Below are 17363 nucleotides of genomic sequence, written 5' to 3'. Positions count from 1 at the left end.
TAGGGATGGGTAAAAATCCTCCATCCGACAGATGAGACTCTAGTCTAACAGAGCCCAACATCTCCCACTGAACTGTAGAGGTGGTCTGACCTTGCCATAGGCTCAATAATGTCCCCCTCCAAAAGATGCTCGTCTTCAACCTCAGCATCTATGAATATGTGAGTTACATGGCAGCAAACGGGAATCAGGCTGCAGATAGAACTAAGGTTGCTACGTCAGCTGACCCTGAGATGTGAAGAGGATCCTAGTTATACAGGTCTGTCCGATTTAATCAAGAGTCCTTAAAACAAGAAGCCAGAGAGAGAGAAGCAGAGAGAAAGCAATAGGAGAAGGACTTGGCCGGTGCCACTGCCCTTGAAGACGAAGGAGTGGAGCCCTGTCAACACCTCGACTTCAGCCAGTGAGGCTTCTCACCTCCAAAATTTTGACGATAAATCTGTGTTGTCTTAAGCCACCCAGTTTGTGGTCATTTGTTTCAGTAGCCGTGAGAAAATAGTACAGACCTCCTGACAGGAAGAGCGCAGGAAGACTTTATGGAAGGCAGGAGCTCTGACAGTCCAGCACCATGACTCTGACTGGGTAACCTCTCCCCGCTCCCCAAAACTGAACTGCTCTGTGGCACATATTCACAGTCTGGGGTGAACTTTTACTTTGGTATTTTGATACCTGCCTTGAAGCTCTTTCCCAACTTTCAAGAAACCAGGTGTGGACTCCCAACCTCCACTGCGCCTGGGACTCATGCAGCAAGAAGAAAGACTGCCCAAGCAGATGGCAGAGAACCAAGTCATCCAAAGGAGAAGGGGACACTGGCTGTCCAGGTGACTCAGGCTGGTCTGATAACCTGAGATGCCTGGGCCTCCTGGTTCCCACCTCTGCTGCCAGCCCTTGGGCTCTGGGTCCCTGCATCAGCCTTGCTCTCTGGGTGACAAGGCCCAACCCCGACACTTACTAGACCCTCCCAGCACTGGAAGACCCACCTTCCTTCTCCCCAGATCCGACTGTAGTTCCTAACGTACTTTCTGCTTCACTGTTTTGGTGTTTGAAGGATTCACTAGGGCTCCCAGACACCAGGATCCATTCCCTCATGGGGAAGTGACAGAGAGAGCATCATGCCAGGATTTCCTGCCTTTGTGAGCTTACCCAGGCTATCCTTGTCTCTACGCCCAAGCACGGACCTCTGGACTCCTTAGTGGAGATCATGTCCCATCTTGGGTCACTCTCAGAGGTAGTTTCTGGGGCTTTTGCCTCCCTGCAGCCATCATACCCTTAAAGAGTAGAGATTGTACCTTCCCAGTTGAACAAGGGGTCACCAAGCATGAAGAGACAGATAAAGCCACAGCTCCTGCCTCCTGTTTCGCATGGCCTAACTCTACTGACCACAGAATGACCACCCCAAAGGGAAACTCAAAATGCTGTCCCAAACTCCACCTGGACAGGCAGCCATACAGAGATCCAGTTGCATTCTCAGAATCATCCTGACCCCCACTGCGTCTCTGGTAAGATGCAATTCGGGTCTCCTCTGAGCCCCGGCCACCTGCCAAGACCAGCCCATGGGAAGGGAGAGCTCTAGAAACAGCAGGAGGGCATGTGGCAGAGGTCAGGAGCCAGAGAGGGTATGAGAGAGCAAGTCCCTCCCAATAATACTGAAATGAATCTTGTAACATCAAGTTGGTCAAAGGAAGCCTAGGTGAGGGGAAGCTGGGGCTAGGCCCAGCAGCTGGTGGTCCTGGATAAAGCAACCCAGCCACTCTACCTCCCCTCTCCCACCCCCTTCCAGCACTTCTCCCACTTCTTGCCTCCTGCCCTCTCCTTGCCTCTTCTCCCCTCCCGACTTCCTCTTTTCCTTTCTCCCTAGTCCCCTCTTTTCCTCTTCTACAGCAGATGACACCACCTGGCCATCCACCCCTCACTCCGGCTTTCCATTTAGAGCCAACCACCCATCATATTAACATCTGACATTTCGGAAACTTCTCTATCTTACTGCCAAATCAAATCAGCTCAGCCCACATCATTTGCTAACAAACCCAATTCTCTCCTGAAACAGGCTTGATTTCCATGTGTAACTAAGCCAGGGGGCTCCAAAGGCTCCCTCCATGAAGGAGCCCCTGCCAATCCAGCCTCCTGCTAGGGGCATGGCAGTTCCCCTCCAAAGGACTGTGTCATGCTCGCTGAGGGGCCGAGTTCACAGACCACACCAACCACTATGTTGTAAAGTCGAAATAATTTAGCAAAATAATAATAATAATAATAATAATAATAATATCTCTGCTCTCAAAGGTTTGTCTTTTTTTTTTTTTCTTTTACCTCATCTTTAGAGGACTCTTCTGGAAATTAATATCTTTTACAGAGAGGAAACATTTACTTAAATTTCAGCAATTCCTTCTGAGCTACTTGGCTTATTCCTCACTGGTTAAATGCAAGTAAAATCAAATTTAACTCTTCTTATTACAAAGGAGCACAAACAGTGAGATCCCATGTATTTATGCCTCCATCTGAGTGTACGATGCCAAGATGTCTGGCCGCTTAGCAAATGGTAAGAAGGAATATGTCTGGATGGTAGGATTATTATTAGGGCTTTTTTCCTACTTTCTTTGTACTTAACAATTGCTCAAATTTTTTTATAATAAGCATGTGTCATTTTATTAAAAATAGTTTGCTTTTCATTGCTTGTTATTTACTTGCAGAAAGCTCTTATGAAAATTCTCCAAGAAAATGCTGGGCTGTTTTTGTTCAGTACCACATTCTCAAGGCTGGATTAATCACTGCAGATTCATAATCACCGGTTACAAATATTTGTTAAGCACTGACCACTAAGTATTTATAAAGCACCTGCTCTGGGCCCCTAAGGTACCAGGCCCTATGGCAGCAAGAACGCACCCTGCCCCCTCAGGACAGTACTAGGGCTGCACTGAGCCAGTCTCTCCCAGCCCCGCCCCTGTAACATCCTGCCCCCCCACACACCCCTCCAATCACACTTGAATGACACCCAACTACACAGGGGTGAGCAGGTCCTGGCAGAGCTTCTGGGCCTCACTAAGCTCCCATCAGGGGCTCCCGGAGAGGGCAACGCACACCCTATCTCAATTTAAATGGTAGCCCCCCAAAAGATAAGTCCGCATCCAGGAACATGTGAATGTCACGTTATTTGGAAAAAAGGTCTTTGCAGATGTAATTAACTTAAGAATCTCAAGATGAAATCACCCTAGGTTACCCAGGTGGGCCCTAAATCCAATGAGTGTCCCTATAAAAGACCCACAGAGCAGAGACAGCCACAGAGAAGAGAAGGCCACGTGAAGACAGAGTGGAGTCATGCAGCCACAAGCCAAAGGAACGCCTGAACTACCAGAAGCTGGACGGAGTAAGGACTCCCCCCCCCCCCCCCGGTGGCAGCACAGCCCTACCAACACCTTGACTTCAGACTTCGGCCTCCAGAACCACCGAATAATAAATGTCTGTTGTTTTAAGCCACGCAGCTTGTGGGGTTTTGTTTCAGCAGCCCCACGTAAGGAATATACACTTCAAGGCCTGAAACTCCATCTCCACACTCAGCTAGGGGCAGAGAATCTGCCAGGGGCCCAGCGGGGGACGCCAAGGGCACACGGGAGGTACCTACCGGGACTCATAACTGTGGATCATCTCTCTTCAGGAACAAAAAAAGAACCCACCATCCACTGCCCCCAAAGCACTGGACACATGGGCTCAAGCGTCAGGTGAAAGACAGGCAGGGGAGCAGGGGGGAAGGCGGGGCGTGGAATTGGCAGGACCCCTCCTGGGCCACTCTCCAAGAGGAATTATCTACGCAGCTACAAGAAAAGAAGAGCGGGATTATCAGTGAAACCCCCCCATCAGCATTTAGCTCACTGCCCATGATAATAACCCCTAGTGTCCATTACATACCAATATATATAACACGCGCATGTGCTTTATGAAGCCCTCGCTCACCCACTTCCTTCTGTAACCCCAGCAACCCAAGGGGGTGGGCTCGGTCTACAAACAGAGGAACTGAAGTTCACAGATCAGGAACTGCACCATGTCACCCAGTTAATAAATCCCAGGCCCAGGCCCAGGGCTCTGTCCCACACGGTCATCACAGGAGGCAGGACCCAAAATAAGCAGGGATGTCACAGAAGTAGGCGCTAAGCTGGGGGCAGGACAGCTGGTCAAGGCCTCCAAGGCAGGTGGCATGACGAGGGCTGGAGCAGTGAAGGAAGTGTCCCCAAGGAGATTCTGGAACACCAACTGCTCTATCAGGGCACAAGACCCGTCTAGAAGTAGAAGCTCATTTTAATATTAGCCACAGGCAAAAGGAATTCGGGAGGACACTCCCAACAGGGACAAACAGATCACGAAATGCATTCCAAAAACGCCAGGACCCTGGCATCTCCAAGGCCCTGACTGCCCAGGTCTATACTCAGTCCAATCCCAAAATCCTTTACGCAGAGGCTGGCCTTGCAGGTGGTTTGTGCCACCACGAGAACCAGCCTCACCTGTGACCCTTGACTGGCTCTGGGCAGCCCAACTACAATAGATGGGAACGTGATCCAGAGGGATGCTCCCTCCCTGAAGACCTCTTCCCCAGGGGCAGGACCCTCAGTTTGGGCCTTTTTCCAACACCCTCATTGTCACCTACATGTCTCAGGCAGGGCTTGGCATCTGAGACACAGGGCTCAGGTGGGGCCAGTCACACAAAATGTGATTTCAATTTTGTTCATTGGACCTGGAAAGGCAACTCAACCATGGGCACCAGGCAGGGCAAGAAATCAGGAGAAACTACATTAACAGCAGAAAAATCAGTATATTTCCTTCTAGACTTCTTCTCTAAGCATTGCTATCCTGTGGAGGAATCGTAACGACTGATATTTCTTTCTTTTTTTTTTAAAAAAAAGATTTTATTTATTTATGTGACAGGGACAGCCAGCAGAGAGGGAACACAAGCAGGGGGAGTGGGAGAGGAAGAAGCAGGCTCATAGCAGAGGAGCCCGATGTGGGGCTTGATCCCAGGACTCTGGGATCACACCCTGAGCCGAAGGCAGACGCTTAAACAACTGCGCTACCCAGGCGCCCCGTAACGACTGATATTTCTGCAGCACATGCTACAGGCCCCTGTCCTAAGTGACCGACGTACATCATCTCAATCAGCCCCCATCACAACTGCACAAGGCAAGCTCTTTTACATCTCTGTCCTACCAATGAGGAAACTGAGGCACAGAGAAGTCACATGGCTAGGAAGTGTTAAAACCATAAGCCCAAGCAGACTGGCTCCTGAACCTGTGTTCTTAACTACTACTCAATATTACTTCACGTTTTTGAGAAAAAACATCAAAGAAGTCCAAGTCCAGGTCAGGAGATTAAGTAACACGCTCAAATGAGTCACGCACAGGAGCGTGGAGTAGTGTTTAAGACACCACGGGCTCCGGAGTCACACAGACAGAACGGGGTTATCCTCTGCAGTGGGGGAGGCCATGTGGCCTGGCAGAAAGAAAGGCGGAATGGGCTGGAGAATCAAGGAAGGGGGGAAGAGGGTTCCCAGAGAAAGTGTTCTGGAAGGCTAGCCGTTCCCCCCACACAAGGGAGAGAAGAAACAAGGCCCAAGTGGTCCACATGGCTAGGCCAAGGCCTGTGACTTAGGCTTCAGTTAGCAACGTCGGGGAAGTAGGGCTCCCCTCTGATGCCTCCAGCTCAGAAGGCAAGGATTCCAAGGCTACATGGGAGCAGACCAGGGACTCCCATGTGCTGGTGGCTCCCAGTTCCCTAGCGAGAAGCCCCGACTACATGTTTCTCAAGGGCAAGAACCATATCACCAACATCGTCGTCGTTGGAGTGCCTGGCGGGCTCAGTCAGTGGAGTGTATGACTCTTGATCTCGGGGTTGTGTGCTTGAGTCTGGTTGTGTGTTGGGTGTAGAGATTACTTAAAAATAAAATCTTGATGGGGCGCCTGGGTGGCACAGCGGTTGGGCGTCTGCCTTCAGCTCAGGGCGTGATCCCGGCGTTATGGGATCGAGCCCCACATCAGGCTCCTCCGCTATGAGCCTGCTTCTTCCTCTCCCACTCCCCCTGCTTGTGTTCCGTCTCTCGCTGGCTGTCTCTATCTCTGTTAAATAAATAAATAAAATCTTAAAAAAAAAATCTTTAAAAAATCACCATCTGTTATCACAACCAATTATTGACCACCTACTATGCGCTAGGCACTCCACTAGCTACTTCACGGGTTACCTCATTACTCCTTGTACCCCCTCCTCCAGGTCAGGCAGCCATTGTCCCTGTATTACAGGTGAAGAAATTAGGGGTCAGGGAGATTAAGTAACACGCTCAAATGAGTCACGCACAGGAGCATGGAGTAGTGTTTAAGACACCACGGGCTCCGGAGTCACACAGACAGACTTGAGTCCAAATCCTGGCTCTGCACTCACCAGCTGTGGGACCTGAGCAAATAACCTCTTCTGACAATTTCAGTCAGAGACGCCAGAAGTAATTCATCTCAAATGTCAACTCCAAATGACTGGCAGTGGCTGCCTGCAGTGCTTCGGGGAGAGGATTCTGAGACCACATCCAAAGTCGGGGAAAGAGTGCTGTGATCAATTACTGACCTCCGCCGTGGGGCACAGGAGGGTGGAGTCACGTCTCGGCCATCCCCGCATCTAGAGAAACACCATGGCTCGTAGAAATAGTCACACGAACATATTCCATGGCCCATGCTCTTGTGACTAAAGCACCAAAGCCACTCAAAGTCTTTTCAGTGACCAGATATCTACGTGGGAATAAATGGACCTACATTCCTTTTTCCTGCCATACGCAACTACATTGAGACAGATCTTGGACCCACAGCTAAAACTATAAAGCTTCTAGAAGAAAACATGGAAGAAATCCTTGTGATATGGAGTGAGCAGACTTCTTAGGACAGAGAAGGCAACAGACATACAATGAGAAATTAGACATCATCAAAACTAAAGCTTCTGCTCATCAAAGACACTGTTAAGAAAAGGCTGAATTTGTACCCAGACTACGTAAAGAAAGCCTACAAGAAGACAGCCGATCTTAAAGGGGAAGGAGCAGTGAAAGAGACTCTAGAATGGTCAACAAGCATGTGAAGAACTGTTCAACATCATTAGTCATCAGAAAAATGCCAATAAAAACCACCATGAAATGCCCCTACAAGGCCACTCAAGTGGCTAAAACAAAACAGACTGACAAGGGCAAGCGTTGGCAAGGACGTGGAGCCATCAACCCTCTCACACCGTTGCCAGCAGCAATGGGAAATGGTACAGCCCCGTGGCGACCGGCAGTTTCATACAAGTTAAAATTCACCTACCTACCCATTGACCCAGAAGTCTCACTCTAGAGAGGCACCTAAGAGAAATGAAAACACTAGCTCCAAAAAACAAAACCAACGACACAAAACAAATCAGAATGTTCACAGCATTTGGCTATTCATTACAGCCAAAATTGGAAATAACCCAGATGTCCCTCGATAGGGGAATGAACGAACTGTGGTGTATTCACACAATGGCAATAGAAAGGAACAAACTACTACCCACTCAGCAGCATGGGCAAATCCCACAGACGCCACGCTGAGCTGGACACAAAGGAGTACATACTACACGATGCCTTTCAAATTACATTCTAGAACACGCAAAACAAATTTAGAGTAGAAAAAAAAGTCCGAGCCCTGGCTGTTTCTGTGGCAGGGGGCAGTGTGGGGGGATGACTAGAAAAGGACACAGCGGAACATTCTGGGGAGACAGAAATGTCCTACACATGAATCAGAGTAGGGTCACATGAATGTATCCATTAATGAAAGTGTACAGTTAAGATTTATGCATTTGAACGTAACTACATTTTCTGAGGTGATTTGCAAAAAGTGTGAGCTAGTTGGTCTGAAAGCATGAACAAAATCAGGGACAACACGCCCATGTGCAGATATGCACACATGGGGGTGGCTTCAGGCAGGTGGTGCACACGTAGACATCGCCATGTTCTCCCAGCCTTCCAGGTGCACCCCCACAGATCCAGATCCAGGCAAGCCCTTCCTCATGTCTGCACCGTCCTCGAGCCCCTGGGGGTGGCTCCCAAGTAGCTCCCAAGGAGGTGACATCTGGACAGGTGACATAAATAGGGGTCCGTGTGGAGACCAGGGATGGCTCTCCCAGGGCCCACAGAGTGTCACCAAGAGAACCTGTGCAGGGGTGGTAATGGGGAAACAAATATTTGTCCTGACTCTCATATCCCCCTCCAGGGCTTTCTTGAAGAGGGGGAAACCAAGCCTTCCTGCTATGTACTTTAGCCCTTCCCGCCCCAAGAAGGTCCCCAACATCCTTCTCACAAATGCCTCCTCACCTTGTCCATACAGAATTGGTAGATCTCGGGGGGCCGGCACCCCCTCCACTCAACCCTGACGGAAGGGGGCAGTCTCCCTTCCCAGCAGCACAGAAGAGAGGAGGCTTGGAAGCAGGAAAAAACTGGAGAGCTGGCTTTGGGCCTGAGGCTGAGCTACAAGCTGGAAAGGAAAGCCCAGCCCTGTCCCCTGGGGCAGAGAACGGCTGATGGGCAACTGGTGAGCCTGGGGGGGTGGGAGGAGACCTGCACAGTTCGGCCCAAAGGGAATGAAGAGGGTGCAGAGGACAAGCTCCTGAGACTCCATTTTCTTCCCTAGCGTCTGGAGACTTATACACCTGCCTGACCTACCCCTGAGGGTTTCGAGGGCATTAGTGAGTCATGGAGAACAGAGTACCAAAGGAACAATGTAGGAATAAGACTTCCTGTTCATCCCCACAGCAGGAACCCCAAGCCCCCATTACCTTCTTCTGGAAAAGAGATCTGAGAGGGACTGCCCTCAGACTCAACAAAGCGGAATAGAGAAGGTCCAAGAGGGAGCTGCCCTCAGACTCACACAAGGGAAGATGGGAGTAGACCGAGCAAGGGTCGCCTCCCAGCTCATCAGGCCAACGCAGGCCTGGTGCAGATCCAGAGACAAATATGACAGCTCAGGTCAAAGTCAGAACGAGCCCAAGCATTGTCACCTTCAACGAAATGCCCTGCACACTCACTGTGAGCTGGGGGACAGTCAGGAGGGTCACCCCAACCTCTTCACTTCACAAGGCCCAGAAAGGTTGTTGTCTCCGGTCAGTCCTAGGGGGTTAGCCCACCCCGCGCTTGCCATCAGGGCCCTTCTGCCCACCCCACCTCGCCTCCCCAAGAAGCTATCCTCTCTCCTCTCCGGCCCACTGAGAAGCCACATGACACATCTGAGCTTGTCATACACTGAGCCATAAGGTTTCTTCTGCTCAGTTAAGGCCCCCTGTAGACAGCAGGCTCTTTGAGGGGTGAGGACCGTGGCCTCGGTTTGACCCCACAGAGCCCAGCGCAATGCTGGGCACACACAGTCGTCCCTCTCTCAATGCCTATTGATCCATCTGGGCATGAAAACCAGATCAAAAAAAATGTGGACGTGGAAACAATCCACAGCATTCCCAGGGAGACAGCCCCAAACCCCTCTCCCAGCCCACCCTGCACCATCCACAGTGTGAGTTCTGGCTGGAACTGGGCTCTCATTTAGCCCATCTGCTTAGCATCTCTTTGGCTGCTTTTTCTCAGTTTCATATTAGGAAAAAAAAAAATCCCCCTGAAAAACACAAACAGCAAAGGGGCGGGGGAGGGGAAGCAAAGAGCAGTTGCATCGGGGGCTCAGTGGGGGCAGGAGCCTGGGTTGAGGAGGTTCTCCAGGGGCTGCAGGCTCCCTCTGCTCCAGCAGTCCCTTCCTGATGGGAGAAGCAACCAGAGGAGGGGCTGGCCTGGCTGTGAGGGGTGGGATGAGAAGAGCACTTTACCAAAACTGGTTTGGGTCTGAGACTTTAACTTACTATACTGACCATAGGGGGAACACCACTAACTTCGGGGGGACCTTAGGTGAGTCCAGTTTCCCATCCAATTTATCTGTAAGAGAAATGAATCATCCCCCCTGACATCGTGTGACTCCCAAGTTAACCCACCAAAGTGAGAGGCCTGCCACCCCCGCCCCAAGCCTGCACTGCCCCCACTGCCCAGATGCTGGGGGTAGGCTAGGGACCGTGCTGCAGAACCCCGCAACCAGAGACCCTGGCGAGAGGCTAGCTTCCACCCTGGATGTCTCAGACATCGGTGTGCAATAATAACCTGGGGAGCTGGGGAGATCAGCAAAGCAGACGCCTGATCCCACCCTGGAGCCCGACATCATGAGTGGGAGCCCAGGACCACGCAGGTAGAGACCCCACCTACGACTGATGAGGAAAGAGGGAGCTTCAGTCTGCATCTTAAAGAACACATGTCTAAGGGATAATTTAGACAAGTGTTACCTGGAGACAGAGGGTCTGCCAGGATATGAGATTCAAGCAACACCAGAGAAACAGGAGCTCAAACACAGGCTCCCCCGACCTGGATGTCCCAGACGGTGCACCGCCATAAACATCCACCAGCACCCACCCAGGCCGCAGACTAGGAGAGTCACTGCCCTCGAGGAGCTCAGCGCGGGGGAGTGTCGGACGGCCAGCAACAGGACTTGGTAAGCGCTGTCACCAAAGGGACGCTCCCTCCATAATGAGCACGCCGGGCAGGAGGACTGTGGTTCTAACCGTATGAGTCAGTTTGCTTTGCCAAAGGACAAAAATACACTAGCCACAGACAGCCTCCTAACCACGGCCACAGGCTGTCTTTGCCACAGAACAAGCCCAAATAACAGTCATAAAGGGATCCCTAAGTCCAGGTACACCCACACATACACACACTGGCCCCCAACACCAACCACAGACGGGTCCCAACCCCAGTGTGAGCCTTCAGGGTGACCCCTCGTATGTTCCTCTGAGTCCTCAGCTCTGACCTTGGCCTTGGGGCTTTGGACAGGAAAGCCACCCGACAGGTTGCTGCTCTGCTCTGAGCCTGCCTGGAGCTCCCGTCAGGCCAGGCTTACCCCCAACAGACCGCCGGGCCCTGTGCCGGCCGCAACAGGGCAGGCTCAGGTACCCAGCGGATGGTCCTAATGTTTTGAATGAATCTCTATGTTAACTAACAATCTCTTACTTATGCTCCAGATTCCGGATAAGCACCTCTCCCTCCTGTACCCATGCACCCTCCTGGCTCCCTCCTCTCAACATTTCCACTCACTCCTCAGCCCACCCGCCTGCTGTCCACTCCTCCCGCCCCAGAACGGTTCCAAGTTACAGCAGCACCACCAGGCCACTGCGGGCTCCAACACCATACCTGGCCTCTCTGTAGCAGTTGACATAGCTGCCCATTCTTCCTTCGTGAAACGCTCTTCCCACCCAGTCTCCGGCCTCCTCCACATCAGCCTTTGCCCAGGGGAGCCCCTCAGGGCACCACCCCAGGAATCTCTCCTCTTCTCACTCCGCCTTCTCCCTGGAGTGCTCACTGCCCCTGGCCCAGCCTTCCACCCCAAGCTTCAACTCCCACCTCTAAAAAAATGGCTCCAGATTACTACCTCCAGTCCAGACCCTCTCCTGAGTCGGCCCCCGAATACTAAGCAGCTCACTGATACCCTCGTTTATGTTTCAAGCATGTACAACACAGCACTTAGAACTTCAGCCTTCATCCTCCCTCTGGGGTCCCCCGTCTCAGAGAACAGCTGTACCGTTTATCAGTTGTTTCAAACCTGGAGCCACTCTTGCCTCCTACCTCTCCCCACATCCTCCCTATCTCATCAGTCTACCTCCTAGGAAATCAGAGATCTGACCACTTCCAAAAAACCCCACAAACCCCTCAGAGTCAGGCCACCATCATCCCCTCCCCATCCCTGCACCAGACTCCCTCAGTGACCTCCCAACCCCTCCCCCACTTTCCACTCTGCTCCTCCTACGAATTCTCCCCCCAAGAGCCAGGGTGATTTTCCAAAAGTACCATCATCTGGCTACTGTTCTGACTAAAATCTTCAATGACATCAATGCCCTTAGTTAGGATAAAGCCCAAAATCTTTAACAAAACTTCTAAGGGTCTAGATGGAAGGGATGGGCAGAGTGTGTGAAGGGGAGTAGGAGGCACGGGCTTCCAGGTATGGAATGACTAAGTCACGGGGATGAAAGGCACAGCACAGGGAACAGAGTCAGTGGTGGTGTATGGTGACAGCTGGGAGCCACACTTGTGGGGAGCAGAGCAGAACATACAGACTTGTCGAGTCACTATGCTATACACCGGAAACTAATGTAACATTGTGTCACCTATACTTCGACATAAAAAAAATCCTCAGATTAAAAATTTTTTAAAGTAAAAAATAAAATAAAACTTGCAAGGGTCTGCCTCTTCGTCCCTAACTGCAGACGCTCTGGCCACTCTGGTTTTCCGTTCTGCCCGCACCGCCTCCTCCCTCCTGCTCCAGGGGGCTCACGGAGCCTGCCGTACCACGTCTGCGTACCCACCCTGAGAGTCTGCCTTTCTACGGAGCTCCCAACCCAACGATGCAGGCACTGCTGGTCCTTTGGCCTCACTTTGAGCATCGAGCACCTACAACACTCTCCTCCACCCTGAGGTTAGACACCTTTGCCTAACAGAGTCCTATGCAACTCTCAGAGCTCAGCTTCCACATCATTTCCCAAGAAGTCCTGCCTGACCCTCTCCAAGGTTAGGTTCGATTCACGCACACATACCCCTTACATCGTCCCCAAGCTATGCTGTGCTTCTCCTTTGGAACGTTCATCACACCTAATGTCCATCCTTCATCTTCAATTTGGTTTTTCAACTTTCACCTCCTGCCCCCTAGCTAGATGACAAGCTCCAGGAGGGCGGGGACCATGATGCCTTATTCACTACAGGGTTCCCCAGCACTCAGCACCGGGCCTGGCACGGGGCCAGCACTTATGGTAGAAAGCTGTTTGGTCTTGCCTGCCCTGCAACCATCTCCCCATCTTCTCCTAATGACACCTCAATATTCCTTTGAGGAACTACCCCTCTCCCACTCTCGGATTTTTGGGCTTAGATAGTGGGCATGAGACCCAGGTCTGGCCAATCAGAGCCCCCACCTCTCTGGCCGCAATGATCGCTTCAGAGCTAGACTGCTTCAGAGTGACCTAAGCCAGGCCCCCAAGCTTCCTCCCTGGGACTTTTGTTAGAAGTACTTCTTTCCACTGAAGTTACTAAGCAGGTGGGAGCTACTGTCACCATCTTGCCACGACAGACACAGAGCTTGACAAAGAATGAAACCAATACAGAAGAGAGATGGAAGGAGACAGACTCACGGATGTAGCCATGCCGAGAGTCTATACTTGCCATTACAAAGCAATAAATTCCGTTTTATGCTTAAGCCAAAGTGAGTTATGTTTCTGTCACTTATAACCAAGAGTCCTGACTAATACAACATTCGAGCAAGTACTGGGTGTTGAATGAATTAAATGAGCATGTGAGTAAGGGAAGCCTGCCAAGGGAACTCAGTGACTCCTCCTAGGGGACTTCCAGGGTTCTCCCTGCAAACTCCCACCACCCATGAGCACAGTGACAAGCATCCCACATCCAACTTTGCAGACCAAGGGGCTGAAACTCAGAACGGTGACGTGCTTCTCAGCACTACCCTGTACAAACAAACCACCCAGCACCTGGCTCAGATGCCTGCACTGGGATTAGGCTGATGGAGGTGCTCTGCCTTTCAATGCCCCTGGGTATCCCACTGTCCTCGGTCAGCCCTGCACCCCACCAACACCTGAACTCCTATCCAACCAGGGCAGGCTCATATTCTATGATACCCCCCCTCAGTGCATACCACACAGCGGTCTACGTGGTGGGCATTCAATATGAGATGATAACGGAAGGGTGGTTCCATCTACTTCCTTTGGGGGGGATCATTTGCCAACAGATCAGGTTAGGGGAGCCCCTGCTCCCCTAGATGTCCCCTCAGATGACTCAGGAAGCTAGTCCTCAGACTTCTTCAGAGCTAGTCCTCACCTGGCGCGAACTGTGGGAGGGAGGGAGGGAGGGAGGGAGGGAAGGAGGGAGCATCACGTGCCGCCACCCAGGCAGGGATACTGGCTGAGCCAAAGTCCTCCCTGAGAGCCAGTTCGGGCCTGGGACCCTCCTGTCGGGAGTACTGACAGCTGAAAGGAGACAGGCGTGGTGGGGGGAGGGTATAGTTGCCTCAGCTCCTTTCCAGGAATGAGAAGTCAGGGCCCGGCGTTCTGGGAGGTGGTCTCCCAGGAAAGAGACTTGTGACTGCTGTGCTAAGAAGACAGAATTCCTGACCCCCAGAAGCCCTAGAAGAGCTCTCCCACAGGGACTGGGGTGACAGGGCCAGCCCAGGAGGGCCGGTCAGAGGCCGGCAGACCAGCCTGCAAGTGCCACTCAAGTCCCAGGAGGGTGCCACCCGCAGGACCCGCCTTCCCCAGCCCCAGCCCCAGGCAGCCCTCCTGGGCAGTAGCCCCTTAAGACACCAGCCCGCAACCGTTTCTCAGCCCTTCAGCTAAGATCAAGTGAAGACACCAGGCTGCATTCAGTCTCCTCACTCACTCCTGCCTGAGCCCCTCGTGCTGGATCCCACAGCCCCCCAAGGCCTCATCCAGCCCCTGACACTCCCAAGTCTCAGTCACACTTTCCTCCCGAGGTGTCGGGGCACTCTGTGGCGCCCACTGGATGGCAGCAGCGGGGCCTGGACCAAAGGGACAGCCACCTCCCCTCCCCACTTACCAATTCGGAGCCTCTTACCTTCATGGTGGGGGGTGCAGTGAGAGGAGGGGACAGCGGCCGGTCGGGGAAGGTCACATCCGAGCTGTTGGCCAGTTCCTGCTTCCTGTGAAGAGGCCACAGAACACAGAAGAGGTGAGTGAGGGCCTGCCTGAGCCATTCCCTCTCTCTGCCTACAGGAGCTGGGACGGGGACCAGTCTGTTAACACACACCGTGTGAAACCAGACTGGAGCGCGTTCTCCGCTGGGATGTACTGAACTTTGTTCTGTTTTGTTTTGTTTTAAAACCTAGCACAGTCCAGGTACTCCTGGGTAGCTCAGAGGGTTAAGCATCTGCCTTCAGCTCAGGTCACAATCCCAGGGTCCTGGGATGGAGCCCCACATCGAGCTCCCTGATCAGAGAGGAGTCTGCTTCTCCCTCTCCCTCTGCCCCTCACCCCTGCTCATGCTCTCTCTCTCTCTTTCGCTCGCTCTCCCTTTCAAATAAATAAAATCTTAAAAAAAAAAAAAAACCTAGTCCAGTGTAACAAGAAAATACCTCCTTTTATTTTATTTTTTTAAGATTTTACTTATTAATTTGAGAGAGAGAGAGAGAATGAGCACAAGGGGGGGGAGGCAGAGGGAGAAGCAGACACGCCGCTGAGCAGGGAGCCCGATGTGGGGCTCGATCCCAGGACCCCGGGATCAACACCGAAACTGAAGGCAGACACCCAACCAACTGAGCCACCCAGGTGCCCCTAATTTTATTTTTTTCTTATTTTTTTAATTAATTATTTATTTATTTATTTATTTTATTTGAAAGAGAGAGCGTGTGTGCAAGCAGAGGGAGGGACATGGGGAGAGGGAAAGCGAGAATCTCAAGCAAATTCCCTGCTGAGTGCGAAGCCAGACCTGGGGCTTGATCTTATAACCCTGAGATCATGACCTGAGCCGGAATCAAGAGTCCCACACTTAACCCACCCTTAACCCGGGCGCGCTGGGGCTACTCCATGTGTGGTTCCTGCACCAGTCATATCAGCATCACCGGGGAACTTGTGAGAAATGCAAATTCTCAGGTGCACACCAGAGTCTCCAGTGATCGGGCCGAGGAATCTGGGTTTTACAATCCCTCCAGGTCTTCCGATGGGCAACGCAGTCTGAGAACCACCGCTCTAAAGACATGTAAGACCCACAATGCCTACAGGCCTCAGAGGCACTGACAAATGCTGAAAGGCATCAAAATACATGTAACCGTTTTACCGCAATGACATAGTGGGAAGTAATTCAGCCCTGAAACTGCAGCAGTACCATTTGTCTTCAAGCATTTTCATTTGTCAAAATGATAGTGGTTAATAACATACAGCTATACATTTGGTAGATGTATTTCAAAATACATTTGAATCCAAGACCAAAAAAAAGAGAGACAGAAGAGGAGTATAAACATTTGTGAGTCATCCTTCCTGGGTACCCTTTGACCCGATGAGCATGCGTGTGCGCACACACACGCACACACGCACGCACACACACACACACACCATGGCCAGAGAGCTGACCTTGGGAGGATGGGGCTGCCTGCTGTGGGAGTGGCAGGTAGAACTTATTTTAGTCCATGTGGGCTAGGACCATGGAGAAGCAGCTCAACAGAGTTGTGTCACCATGACAACATGACAGCAACAGGTTCACTGCTCTCACATACTCCCCACTTTCCATCTGGCCCTCGCTGGTGACCAGGGAGTGCTAGCTTGCAGTCCGATCACCAGGCAGAATGTTGGCAGTGAGCTAAGCGTTTGGAGCAATGGTTACGCAACAGGGCCAGCTGGGCAGAACCTAGGGGAGCCCCCAGCGAGGGAGTCTGGTGTCCTGGACGTGCCCTGACTATCTCCTGGGACAGCAGGGAGAGCTGAGGGTAACAGTAGCAAGAGTCCAAGACCAGGCTGAGCCACCAAGGCTCCCAACTTTGTAACTGTTTCCTTCTCCAGAGCCCCACCTGACGTAGCCCTGACAGCTGGGTCCCACTTCAATGACCAAAGGACCCCCACTGCCACCTGAAGAGAATGCTTCTGTACTTTCCAGCCCGCATCCTGCCAACAGAGACGACAGCTCCAACCCCAGGCATCCGTCGTGAGAGAAGCCCACCCTCCCTACAGAGCACCAGAAGAAGCCCTTGCCCTGCGAGCCAGACACCCCCCCAGCCTGGCTCCCCTCAGCCCACAGGACAGCCCAACCTGCAAGAGACCCGGCCAGGTGCTGTGGGGCCCTGTCTACCCTGGCATGACTCTTGCCTACCCCTGCAGCGGGCCAGGCCTCATTGTCCTCGAGGCAACCGGGCAAGGAGGCTGCATGAACATCTGCCTTCGTAGAAGATCCATATGACCCCGATTAACCTCGACCTGCCAGTCCCCCTTTCTGATCCTCCATCTGTCTCTTTCTTCATGTCTTCCTGGACCTAGCTCTCACTCGGGGCGGTGGGGGGAGGTGCCCTCCGGGTCCAGACTGTAACTGGCACACGAACCAGCAGGGCCACAACTCAGCACGTGTAGATGTGCACGCAACACACAAAGGACTGAACGAGGCTCCTTCCACCTCTCCGTTGAGAGCCACCTCCTCCCCTCCAGTCATTGCCTTGGGCCAGTGTGGGGTCCAGCCCAGCCGCTCTGGCCCTCACCTGCCTGTGGACCCCACAGAGCTGGATCCCAGCACAGGCTCACCCCCTCCAGCCGTTGCGCCCTCTCCCAAG

At 52.3% G+C, this 17363-nt stretch overlaps 1 protein-coding gene across 1 annotated transcript in view; it reads right to left on the bottom strand.

The window, feature by feature from the left end:
* Positions 1-17363, bottom strand: part of RAP1GAP2 (RAP1 GTPase activating protein 2) — a 178737-nt gene that overhangs the window by 85720 nt on the left and 75654 nt on the right. Inside the window, 1 exon segment of the mRNA XM_045773724.2 lies at positions 14669-14753. Within this exon segment, the coding sequence (XP_045629680.2) occupies positions 14669-14753 (85 nt within the window).

Source organism: Ursus americanus, chromosome 23, assembly GCF_024610735.1.
Source record: "Ursus americanus isolate L20-20 chromosome 23, mUrsAme1.1.p, whole genome shotgun sequence".
Classification (NCBI taxonomy): Eukaryota; Metazoa; Chordata; class Mammalia; order Carnivora; family Ursidae; genus Ursus; species Ursus americanus.
Note: the sequence above shows the minus strand (reverse complement) of the source record. Positions and strands in the feature narration are given on the sequence as shown.